The sequence below is a fragment of the Thalassophryne amazonica genome, chromosome 6 (assembly GCF_902500255.1).
Source record: "Thalassophryne amazonica chromosome 6, fThaAma1.1, whole genome shotgun sequence".
In the NCBI taxonomy this organism is placed as follows: Eukaryota; Metazoa; Chordata; class Actinopteri; order Batrachoidiformes; family Batrachoididae; genus Thalassophryne; species Thalassophryne amazonica.
In genome coordinates, this window is record NC_047108.1 from 31,573,044 (window position 1) to 31,586,047 (window position 13,004).

At 40.7% G+C, this 13,004-nt stretch overlaps 1 protein-coding gene across 4 annotated transcripts in view; it reads right to left on the reverse strand.

Moving 5' to 3' along the window:
* Window positions 1-13,004, reverse strand: part of mmp23ba (matrix metallopeptidase 23ba) — an 83,356-nt gene that overhangs the window by 12,324 nt on the left and 58,028 nt on the right. For 3 of the 4 annotated variants that reach the window (XM_034171938.1, XM_034171941.1, XM_034171940.1), the window contains exons 6-8: window positions 7,514-7,624; window positions 3,910-4,036; window positions 3,491-3,697 (exon numbers count right to left, since the gene is read on the reverse strand). In XM_034171938.1, coding sequence (XP_034027829.1) covers window positions 3,523-3,697; window positions 3,910-4,036; window positions 7,514-7,624 — 413 coding nt within the window. In that variant the 3' untranslated portion in view covers window positions 3,491-3,522. Of the gene's footprint in view, window positions 1-3,332; window positions 3,698-3,909; window positions 4,037-7,513; window positions 7,625-13,004 lie in introns of those variants that run through there. The other variant, XM_034171939.1, reaches the window with a different exon arrangement.

The following is a 13,004-nucleotide window of genomic DNA, read 5'->3' on the forward strand; positions in this document are numbered from 1 at the left end:
ACTAATTTGTGCACTCGCGAATGTATTTCTCGTGATAAAATGACAATTTCACTTTAATTGTGTGCACACTGCATTCATATGAATGCAGTGCGGCTTTGCTTTGAACCTTGAACCAATTGAAGCAGTGATTCGCAGGTCGAAGCAGTGCTTCGATCTACGATTCGTGGATTGTTTTATTTCGCTTTATCCTAATTTTTCCCCGCTAAAACCCTGAAGAGCATATGTCTGTGAGTAATATTTAATATTTTTATGTTAAACTGACCTGTTATGGACAGTTGATAGATGTATTTTATAACTTAAAACGGGACCGATGCTAATGCGTTAGCATGTCTATGGCATTTTCAATGTTAAAGTTAGCATTAAGCTGTTCGCATCAGCACATTTGTTTTGATTTGCTTTCTGTATAATTAATGGCTCAGCGTTCGTTGTCGTAAAAGAGTCAAATTGTAATTTTTTTAATGTATTTTTATTCATATAATAATAGCAACAACAATAATAGTCTACATAATAGACAATAATAGTCAATAATAATAGACTAATAATGTTACAATACAATTTTAAAGAAAGAGACAAAAAGAACGTAATGAAACAAAACACAACAGAAAAGATAAAACCATGTAACAATGAAAATAAATAAATACATATAGAAATAAATAACTGTTTCCTGTGAACACCTAGTGAGTATCCTACTATCGTTTAGGTTTTGAAACCTCGTTTCTGAAGTGTTTTTGTGTGATGTGCACAATTTTCAGTATTTTGACTAATATTACGTCATTTACAAGCCTAGATAAACTTTAATATAAAAACAAAAAAATTTGTCCATTTTTGATCATTAACATTTACTTGTACTTTTACTTTCAATACTTGAGTACATTTAGTTGTACATTACTTGTCATGCTTAAGTACAATAAATACTAGATACTTTAAGACTTTTACTTGAGTAGCATTTCAATCAGTGAGTTGAACTTCTACCAAAGTCATTGTTTTAATGGGTATCTGTACTTTTACTTAAGTGTGATTTTCCGGTACTTTATACAACACTGGCATCTCCCTGTTAGGAGGAAGTTAAAAGTGAAAAAGTTGGCCCTGAGGCCCATTGGTGCTGGTTCTTATTCCAGGATTTATTCCAGGATTCTGTTTTATGAAGTGGATGACAATCTATGACTCTCATTGAATGGGGTGCCAGTCCATTAAACGTTCCTTCCCCAGTCAAGGCTGGTATCCATTTATACAACTGGGTGGATGTTGAGAGGGTTACCCTTATAATGTATTCCACTACAGATTAAATGTCCTAAAATGTAATTTGTAATGTATTCCATTGGATTACTAAATGTGTGTAACATGGTCTTAATACTTTGGATTATTTTCAAACATTCTTATACGTATTTTATGAAACAGTATGTGGCATTTGCAAGTCATTGCTGACTTGACTTTTCTGTTCTATCAGCTGGCTGAAGACATTTGAGTAACCTTGAATATATATTAACACTTGCTGTACAGGAGTAAATACTATGAAACACAAATAAACAAACAAAGCGAACAGGTGAAATATATATAAGTTTTCAGTCACGTGATTCTGGAAAATGCTTTTATCTGTAATTTAATTTGCAGCCAAATGAATATGTGAAAAAAGAAAGTAATCCATTAATTCTAAGCATGTAACTATTCTACCACTGATACTGAATACTTAGTATTCCAAATACATGTATTCTATTACTCCCCAACACAAGACAATGCACATGAAGGGTCCTTGGAAAAGGCACTTATAGAGTGACTGGGAATTCAAACCAGGTCTGCATATTGTGAGTCCAATTCCTTATTACATCAAGCTACTTGCTCGACATAAATGTGTCTGAATTAAATGTAGAGATTTAGACTTTTGACAGCATTGCTAAGGTTTAGATGATTAAGTGACTAAGAAACTGAAGGTCAATCTGTCATAGCTCCAGCATTCCTCTGTGCAGAGAGGAGAACCTTCCAGAAGGACAACCATCTCTGCAGCAATCCACCAATCAGGCCTGTATGGTAGAGTGGACAGATGGAGGCCACTCCTTAGTAAAAGGCACATGGCAGCCCACCTGGAGTTTGCCAAAAGTCACCTGAAGGACACTCAGACCATGAGAAACAAAATTCTCTGGTCTGATGAGACAAAGATTGAACTCTTTGTTATGAATGCCAGGCGTCATGTTTGGAGGAAACCAGTCATCATCCCTACAGTGAAGCATGGTGGTGGCAGAATCATGCTGTGGAGATGTTTTTCAGTGGCAAGAACTGGGAGACTAGTCAGGACTGAGGGAAAGATGAATGCAGCAATGTACAGAGACATCCTGGAGGAATGATGGAGCTGTGACAGTATGACCAGCGGGTTCTTGGTCACTTCCCTGACTAAGCCCTTCTCCCATGATCGCTCAGTTTAGACGGACAGCCAGCTCTAGGAAGTCCTGGTGGATCCAAACTTCTCCCATTTACAGATGATGGAGGCCACTGTGCTCATTGGGACCTTCAAAGCAGGAGAAATGTTTCTGTACCCTTCCCCAGATTAGTGCCTCGAGACAATCCTGTCTCGGAGGATTAACACATAAAGTAATACCTTCAAAATGAAATCAGTTTGAAGAGTTTTATTTACTGCTCACATGAGATTTTCTTCTAATAAAATTCGACCACAAAATGTTTTTTTCAGATTTCAGTGGTTTCTCCCACAATAACTGTTTACCACAGATATGTCTGTTGTTTGACTATAGTCCAAGTCTGGGTGTCCATGACAACTGCCACAGAAAATTTCAGGCCTCTAAGTCCATTATTTGCTGAGATATTCTACCTTGAACATGGCTCCAGAAATGACAGCCATAATTTTTGCCTAAAAAACGGTGGACCCCATGCACACTAAATTGGCCATATCTCAGAAACTACTTGGCCCACAGGCCTCAAACATCAGATTTGTTGTTCTGAATAGTCTGGGAAATTTGATTAAAATGTAAAGAAAATCTGAGACAAAGTGCGTGAGGCCCCTCAAATATTCATTGAATTGGCATGGAATGACCCATATAGAATTACAAATATTAGTTTTCCATTTCAGTGCGTCTTAAACAAATTCATTTTAGATCATTTCATAGTGATCATTTTGTCAAATTACACCACATAATTTTTAATAATACCACATGAGCAAGTCTTTTTGGCTTGTCTTTATATGATTTCATAAAAATAAAATAGGTGTTTTTTGGAGTGTGTAACTCCTCAGCATTTTGCTGAGTGTGTCCCATGAGGGTATTTCATCACTTACTACAAATGAAAACCACCACATGATCAGGTTAGTAGTCGTATTTGATCAAAAACACGACTCGTCACAGAACATTTATTTTTGCACATATGAAAATCATTCGATACAGTGACAATTGACCACAGACAGAATGTTGAAAAGTTAAAAAGAGAACAGAAAGGGTGAACATTCCTCAGAAATATGTGCCCTAGTGAATGAGTTCTCCTCGTGTATGAACAACGTGCAGTGGTTTGCTGGCGTGGTGCTCAGAAACGCACGCGTACCCTCCAGGAGTAGTTAGTGAGAACTTTGTTTTTCTTCTTCACGATGCAGGTGTATGTGCCTTCGTTGATGGCGTTGGCTACTATTGTAATGTGGTCGTCTTTCAGGGTGATGTAGTTGGGCTGAGAGAATTCCAGCAGCTCCCCGTCTTTGTACCAGCTGAAACAGAATCAACGCAAAATGAAGTTTCTCACTGCTAACTGTGTCAGTATACACGTATGTCCCTCTGAAGAGCAGCAAACAGGCGAACAAACTAATCCTACCAGGCCCCAGTTACATGTTTGACAAACATCCAGCAGCGCCAAATGTTACATATAAAACCAAACAAATCATTCGTAATCTCCATTAACGGAGCAGAAAGTCATACTTACGACACTTTGCCTTTCTTAGATGCAATTTTCTTCCCGCAGCGAAACGTAAGGTTCTTGCCCTCAGCAACCAGCTTGTGTTTGGTCCTTGGGGGAGCTGAGGTCGGTGCCACAGTGGGGAAAGGAAATTCTAAAAGGGATTGTGGGTAAGCGGGAAGGGTGGATGAGGCGGAGGAAGCATATTAGGCCATTGAAGTGCTGCTTAAAATTAAAAAAATCCAAAATGACAGTAGTTGTCAGAGGTTTATATACACTCTTCATGGGGATGAATGTCACAGTAATTTGGGGCTTTTATTGATGTCTTTGAACTGCATTACTTATGCAACCCATCATGTTGGTTTTATATTTTTAATTAATTTATATCCAGTTGTAGAGATTTGCTTTGAGTTTGAGTTAATGAAGGTACTTCCAGAAATTTTTATATTGACAGGCCTGATTTACTTTTTATATTTGAAATGGCATAAATAAATTAAAATGTGTGCAATACCAAGGGGCCGAGTACTTTTCCGAGGCACTGTAGATCTGTCACATAGCATCTAGCTAGACGTTCGTTCTCAATGCTAAGAAAGCAATGGGGTGCTAACTCAAAACCCTACCGGTGCGCCACCTGCCGTTGTTCTTCTGTAGCTGACACCCTGGCATGCAGGGTGGGTTTTAAGGTACCACTCCACAGTTGACAGAAAAAATTTATTGTAAACTCCACCTACCTTGCTGGGTTTTTTGTTTTGTTTGGTTTTGTTTTTTTCCTGTATACGCATTATGGCATGCAGCTTTGTCTCAATGGTACAGGAACGGTACTTGACTGCCTTGGGAGTCAAATTACTGGTATATTGTCCGTCAGCACATACGCTGGAGCAGAAGGACACCATTTGGACACTTGTCATGTACCCACGTATTGAACCGCAACTGTGCACACAGACAGTCAGCCAGGAAGAGATGGGGAGGTGATGGTTCAGTGATTAAAGCATGGTTTACACATAGACGGTTTTGTCGGCGGGTAGTACGTAGACTGAAGTTCGCAGTAGTTCCGGCTGTTTTCACGGTGGAAAGGGGCGGAGCATTTCGCCAGTGTTTTGACCACCGTACTAGCCACAAATACGCGGATAAAACGCTGCTAAATCCGTCGAATAAAGCGGCGTTTTGACGCCGTAGCATCCGGCACACGTCAGGCAACGGGGGTTAATACCCAGTTCTGTCCTTTACAATCGCAGGTTAAGACACGCATGAGAACAGCGGTGTTCTGCTGCCGCTGATAACGCCCTGTGTACCGCTGGATTTATCCAGGCAAATCCTGCGTTACTCCAGGAACTTTTGCATATAGGCACCGCCCCCAGAGTATAATAAGCTAAAGCAGCAGGAATACATGCCTGTCACTGCAGAGGGAAGGAGATCATACTCAGCCTTTTCTTCTCTTTCCTTTTCCCCTCCTCAACGTGTTGCTCGTCTCCACCACAGGGCTACCCTCTGCTTTTGAACCAGACCTCTTGGTAAGTCCTTGCCGCTGCCAGTTTTCTTTTAGGAGGCATAGTGGAGCTTCTCTGCAAAAATATCTGGAGCTGGCCGCAAGTGAGTGCATGCAGCACGCTAGCGTTTTTATATTGACCGCCGCCTATCGGCCGTTTGGAACGCCGTTAACCGGGAGGTGGCGTTTAGAACGGCGTACTGTCCGCTAGCGCCACCATTTTGTCTGCCTCTGTCACTGGTTAAAATGCCCTTGAGGACGCCGATGTGGGCTCTATCGCCGTTTTACATGCCGTTGATTAGGGATACGCCGGCCGAAAATTACTGCGGTGTAAACTGCGGCACTACAGGAAGGGGCAGGATGAAACGGCAATTAAAAAGTATCAAACGCCGTTGTTCGCGTTGTCTCCGTCATCACGCGAATTCTCCGGGAGCGCTCCCGGATTTATTCGACATGTTGAATAATTTTTTCCATGATTCCCGGTAAAGCCGGAACTAAGCCACGCCCCCTAGTGCCGGCATTAACAACGGCGTGTGATCCTTAAGATGGCCAAAAACTCTTCCGGGACACTTCCGGGAGCTCTTACAGTCTATGTGTAAACGGGGCTTAAGGCGTTGGGCTTGAGACCAGAAGATCCTCGGTTCAAATCCCAGCCTGACTGGAAAATCACTAAGGGCCCTTGGTCAAGGTCTTTAATCCCCTAGTTGCTCCCAGTGTGTAGTGAGTACCTTGTATGGCAGCACCCTCACATTGGGGTGAATGTGAGGCATAATTTGTAAAGCACTTTGAGCGTCTGATGCAGATGGAAAAGCGCTATATGAATGTAGTCCATTTACCATTTTTACCATTTCGAGATGTCTGGCAGCTAACATGAGGAACCCAGCCTTTAAACAAGACCGGCGCTTACTTAAAGCAAGCGTTTAATTTTTTCAGACATTTTACTCTTTGTCGCTGATGGAACTTGTTCCCCCCAGAAATCGCCCCCCTCTGCCTTCACTGCACGTGGGTCATTTTGGAGCGTCAGCAGCCATACGCCGATTATCACCTCGTTTCTGCTTCAAACTGCACTCCAGTCATCATCTCAGCGACAGATATCTGAAGCTTTTGTACAACAATCATTTCCACATAAATTCAGCATTATTTCATCATAAAAGAGGGAAGAAGCAATCAGAGCGCCACAGCAGCACGTCTGAGTCTGACTCTCTACACCTAAAGTGATCAAAGGAAGTAATGTGATTATTAACCATCAGATGACAAAGTTAAACCTCTTAAATTATTCTAAAGTCAGTTTTAAACAGAAAAAGGTGATAATCTGTGAAGTGCTGCTGATGCTATGAAATGACACATGCACAGTGAAGACAGGGGCAACTGATTTTTAGGAGGGACCGTTCGGTCAGTGACACCGGCAATTAAAAGAGGCATGCCCCTATTTAAGAAGAGGTGTTTAATCAAGGAAATACGGTAAGCATCAGTCTCAGAGCTCTGCTTTGGAACACTGTTCTCTGAGGCGCTCAGCAGAGATATGACCTGATATGAAGAGAGCATGTCTGATAACCTGGAGATGTTCTAACCTCTCCCCCTCACAGACAGTGTGCCAGACTGAAGAGTCTGAAGCAAACGTTATCACATCAGGCATTTCTATCTCTCTGTGTGACCTATGACCTGCCGGCGCCAAGGCCGTGATGTCAGTATAATCTGTCCCATCTGCTATCTGACAAACAGGCCACCTTAAAAGTCTGCTCAAAAAATAAAAAGAGTCGCTTTCCTTAATGCCGCAAAAATTCAAATTGACCTTGTGTGTCTCTAACCCTCAAACCACAGTCTGAAATTCCAGCGGTTTGGAGCAGCTCAGGAATTTTCCACAGACATACAACTTCTCCCAATCAACAATGAGGAACAGATTAGTGGGAGCCAGGAATCGTATCCTCCTGCCTGAGTGCTGTCCCCTGTTGCTGACAAAAATCTCACAAAGCCACAACAGTCTGTGATGTGAGGAAGAGCCATTTCCTGTTGTGCAGCGAGAGCCCTCAGGGCCGCGGCATCACGCAACGAGCCTGAGACCGTCTGCGGCAGCGTGGAGGCAGGTGTGCCATTTGCCCCGAACAACAATAAACACAAACAACGTGCCTTTGACCATCATCTTACCGTAGCAGAAGTCACAGCTGGAGGGGCAGTGCTTCTGCATCAGGCCGCGCTTGCTGTCACAGTAACCTCTGCGAGCCCAGGCTGGACAGATAAACAACCGGTCCAAACATCCTGCAGGAGAGGGCAAGATAGAAAGAGGAGGAGGAGGAGGAGGATCGGTCAGCAACAGAAGAATTTTGGAAACTGCTCTTGGCTCCACTGAAGAAATGACTCACCAGAATACACATTAATAATCACTCATGAGTAGTTTTTACAGTATTCATTAAAGCCACGCTGTCTTTCAGGAAAAACTATCCAGGACCTACAGTGTCTATCAAATCTGGACTAAAATGAGCTCCTGTTAGCCCCCGTTCATCTCCTGGGCCCCTGTAATGGCATAAGCATGCCACATTATGAATTCTTAAATATGGCCCACATGATGGTTTTACTTTCAAATGCTCAGATACACGTTAGAATGATTAAGGTTGAGCAGGGCCTCGTAAATATCAGGCCCTGTTTTCATGATTTCTGGAGCAAGTGTATTTGCAGCTAGTCCAACCCCACTTTGCTATTTACATGCTGCGTAATCTGAGTAATGCACAAAGGGCTTGTATTTATTCTCTGAATTTGTCATGAGTATGTTTTGGCCATAACATTACCTACACCAATCAGATTGTCATCTGTTGCTGCCTTTAGGAACGGGGTGCTTTGAAACCTGGTGTAGTGCTCGTGAAATGGTAGTCAAGTGTGAGGATTTCTGACAAGGAAAGTCACAAAGCATCCAAATGTGGGACCAGAATAATTACAGAAGCAGCCACCAAAGCTCCCTGAGGTGAAGCATGAAGGTGAAGTTTTGGATTTGGACTTTGACCAATCAACAGAGAGCAGATTCTGATTATAAAAATGTAATGTAGTCAGAGAGTCTTCAGACTTTTCTGCTGTCTCCCCTGCTGGTGATCTGCTAAGAATTATATTAGGAGGAGCCAGCCGAATGGATCCACAGAATTCTGTGTCTGGTAAACTTATCTTTACTCACCCTGTTTGTTTGAATAATAATTTGTTAATAAATTCCCGCATAAGAGGTCTGTCTTCCGGGACAATGTACATTATAAACTGAGACTGACTTCCTTATTTCGCATCAACGGACACGTGGGGTGTGTGACCTAAGGTAAATAGTTTTGCTGTTCACATGCTGATGTTTGGGTTCACAGGTATTTGACAGAAGTAAACAATTCCGCTCCAACCAGGATGTTGATATCTTGGGTTTTCAGTTAAATACCGTGATAAAAGGTCCGCTCCAAAAAGTGAAAAGGTAAAAACTCCACAAGGTATTAGGTCTCACACTCCAACATGTGCTGAGCACTGCTTTGCACCGGGTGTTAGACAGAACCCATCATGTCATTGTCACGTCACAGTTTTCTAACTTTTTCAACTGCAGGGTGAATAAATCAACCCAGTTTCATGGCAGGTCGTGGGACTGGGTTACGAAAAGTACATTAATGTATGGGTTTGTGACGGGGTACGACAATGGGGCATTTTTCGTAATGGGAGCACAAATTCATTTTGTGATGGAGAGCACAAAATATGGGGTGAAAGGGGGGGTCTGGGGGGTTATGGTTAATGTTTGGGGAGGGTGGATACTAACGCAATGATTATGATTAAAGTTAGGAGAAGGGGAAGATTATAAATAGCAAAATAAAAAAACAGTGTCACGAAAAGTGGGCGCGTTTCGTGATCAGGGCACAGAAAAAAAAACAAAAACGTGAGACCGGGCTGGAATAAATATACAAGTCAATCATGACTGTTGGGAAAATACCATGATCTTGTTCATAATAGCATCATTGTAAAATTCCTGTACTGACCCTGATACTGATTCTTTTGATGAGCTTCTGAATCCTGAATCACACCCCCCCCCAACCTTTCCTTATTCAAGTGACTTCCATCAGAAGGCAGAATGTGGCCAGTGAGCCTCAAGTAATTTGATTATGACAGTGCTGATTTTAAGAAAAAGTAATATCATGACAACTAAGCCAAGGTCATGCAAAACTGTCTATCACCCCTTAGTGGGTGGTTTCAGGACAAGGAATCAGCACACCTCCACTGGCATAACAAAATAATGTTATCCTAGTGGATAACATTAACTGATCTCTGTCAACCTCCGGCTGACAGAGGTCACTTAAAAATCAGACTTTTATTCCCATCAGAGCTTTGTGATGTCATAAGAATGAGAGTTCTAATAAAGAGGGCAGTAAAAGATAAACCCACCTCACAATTTACGCTGAAATTGAACAATGAGACCTAAGAGCACTATTTCATTATAAAATTGTTTTATATACAACCCCAAATCAGAAAAAGTGGGGACAATATGAAAATGCAAATAAAATAAATAAATGGAAAGACAGAATGATAAATAAATAAAAATAAAATAAAATGAAAAATATTATATATATTATAATATTATACTACTACTTTCATGAAGAGGGTTTTGCTGCAGAGCTACATTAATTTTCATTAGGTGTACATGATAGGCTGGCAATTGTGTATATTTGTTGCCAAGAACAGTAACCTTTCTCTCTCTCTCTCTCTCTCTCTCTCTCTCTGTCTCTCTCTCTCTCTCTCTCTCTCTCTCTCTCTCTCTCTCTCTCTCTCTCTCTCTCTCTGTCTCTCTCTCTCTCTCTCACACACGCACACACACACACATACACACACACACACAGTCACCTATCACTATTTTTTGGAGCTGTATGCCGTAATTCTCAAAACTGAAATAAAAAATAGACTAAATGTAAATGTAGACTATGTAAAATTTTCACTCTCTGAAATACCTGACAAATAATATTTTTCACATACCATATGAGATGCGCCTGTATTTTTTTTTATTTTTTATGTGTGTTTGTTTGTTTTTTTGCACAGTAAAGTTTTAAGTGGTGTCTGTGACTGTATCTCAGTATTATACGTAGTCCTTGACAGGTTTCCCAAAGTAACTCCTTACCCATGTGGTTATATCAGCTATTGATGAATGACCATTCTTGATGCAGTGCTGTCTGAGGGATTGGCGGTCACAGGTCTTCAGGTTAGGCTTGCGCCTTTGCTTTTTATATACTGAAATTCCTCCACATTCCTTGAATATTGAATGATATTATGCAGTGCAGAGAGAAAAAATATGAAAATCTCTTCCAGTATTTCTTTGAGGAATTTTTTTCAAAACATTTCAATAATTTTGCATGTATTTGTTGACAAACTGGGGATCCTCTGCCTATCTTTGCTACTCAGCCTTTTGCAGTCACCTGTTTGACATCACTTGTTTTGACATAACATCACTGGGTTGATACTGTCTGCAATGAAATAGAAGTCCAAGCATATGTAAAAATCTATGCCTTTTTAAAAATTTGTATTTTCCATACCATCCTAATTTTTGATTTGGGGTTATGCAACCCCATTTCCAATGAAGTTGGTACGTTGTGTGAAATATAAATAAAAACATAATACAATGATTTGCAAATCCTCTTTAACCTATATTCAATTGAATACACCACAAAGACAAGATATTTAATGTTCAAACTGATAAACTTTATTGTTTTGGTGCAAATATTTGCTCATTTTGAAATGGATGTCTGCAACACATTTCAAAAAACCTGGGACAGTGGTATGTTGACCACTGTGTTACATCACCTTTCCTTCTAACAACACTCAATAAGCGTCTGGGAACTGAGGACACTAATTGTGAGTGTCATGATTGGGTATAAAAGGAGCAAGTTCTCCAGATTCTCTGAATCTTCTGATTATATTATGGACTGCAGATGATAGAATCCCTAACTTGCTTGCAATTGAACATTGCGAAACATTGTTCTTAAACTGTTGGACTATTTTTTCACGCAGTTGTTCATAAAGTGGTGATCCTCGCCCCAGCTTTGCCTTTTGGGGATGCTTGTTTTATACCCAATCATGACACTCACCTGTTTCTAATTAACATGTTCACCTGTGGAATGTTCCAAACAGGTGTTCTTTGAGAATTCATCAACTTCCCCAGTCTTTTGTTGCGCCATCACAGCTTTTTTGAAATATGTTGCAGGCATCCATTTAAAAATGAGCAAATATTTGCACAAAAACAAAAAAGTCTATCAGTTTGAACATTAAATATCTTGTCTTTGTGGTGTATTCAATTGAATATAGGTTGAAGAGGATTTGCAAATCATTGTATTCTGTTTTTATTTACCTTTCACACAACATCCCAACATCATTGGCATTGGGGTTGTACAAAGAGGGCCTATTACTCTGATTTGTTCAATAAAAACAATCATAACTCAAAATTCTTGTTTGATACAGTGGCAATACTTATTCATGGGCAACCACCTATAAGTTGCTCTCCCTTTTCAGCACAGGATTTCCTGGATTACTTCGAGAAGAAAATTGAAGATATTAGGTTAAACATATCCCAGCATGCATCAGCTCAGCCACTGCGCTCTGCTACTGCCGTGGGTGCTATTGCTGGGGTGTTACCTAGTTTTACAGAATTTGATGGTATTTTGTGAGGTGGGTTGATGCAACTTGTAACGTCGACAAAGAGCACAACCTGCTTATTTGATCCTATACCAACAAAATTGTTTAAGGATCTGTGACCCAGTCTTGGGCCGACTATGCTGGAAATTGTCTCACTAACCTCTGGATCTGTTCCTAAATGTTTCAAATCTGCAGTGACTAAACCATTACTTAAGAAACCTAATCTTAATCCTTGTGTATTGAAAAACAATAGACCAATATCAAATCTATCATTTTGCATGGTTGATGTCATACCTGTCTAGTTGTTCACATTGTGTTTTATATGATAACACTACTTCTAACCTTACTGACATGAAATTTGGGGTTCCACAGGGATCTGTCTTGGGCCCCCTGCTTGTCTCCGTTTATATAGCACCCCTTGGGCATGTATTGTGGCGTTTTGGGATTGCCTTTCATTGCTATGCTGATGATATTCAATTGTACATGCCGATAACTGCTGGTAACCACATTTCTATAAAAACACTAGAGGACTGCCTTGCATCAGTGAGTGGCTGGATGTCTAGTAACTTCCTACTCTTAAACTCTGATAAGACTGAAATGGTAGTTCTTGATCCAGCAAAATATCAGCATCAATTTGATCAGCTAGTGCTTGACCTGGGTTTGTGTGTCATACATCATATGGATAAGGTGAGGAACCTTGGGGTGATTTTTGATCCTGCATTGTCTTTTGGCCTTCATATTAGGGATATTACAAGAAGTGCCTTTTTCCATCTGCGAAATACAGCGAAAATTTGTTCTATCCTGTCTATGGCTGATGCTGAGACCCTGATCCATGCTTTTGTTTCTTCCAAATTGGATTATTGTAATGTCCTACTTTCAGGGTTACCGCAGTTCAGCATTAGAGGTCTTCAATTGGTTCAGATTGCTGCTGCCAGACTTTGACACAAAGCAAAAAGTTTGACATTATTGCAACTATTCTGGTATCTCTTCACTGGCTACCTGCCTCTGTGAG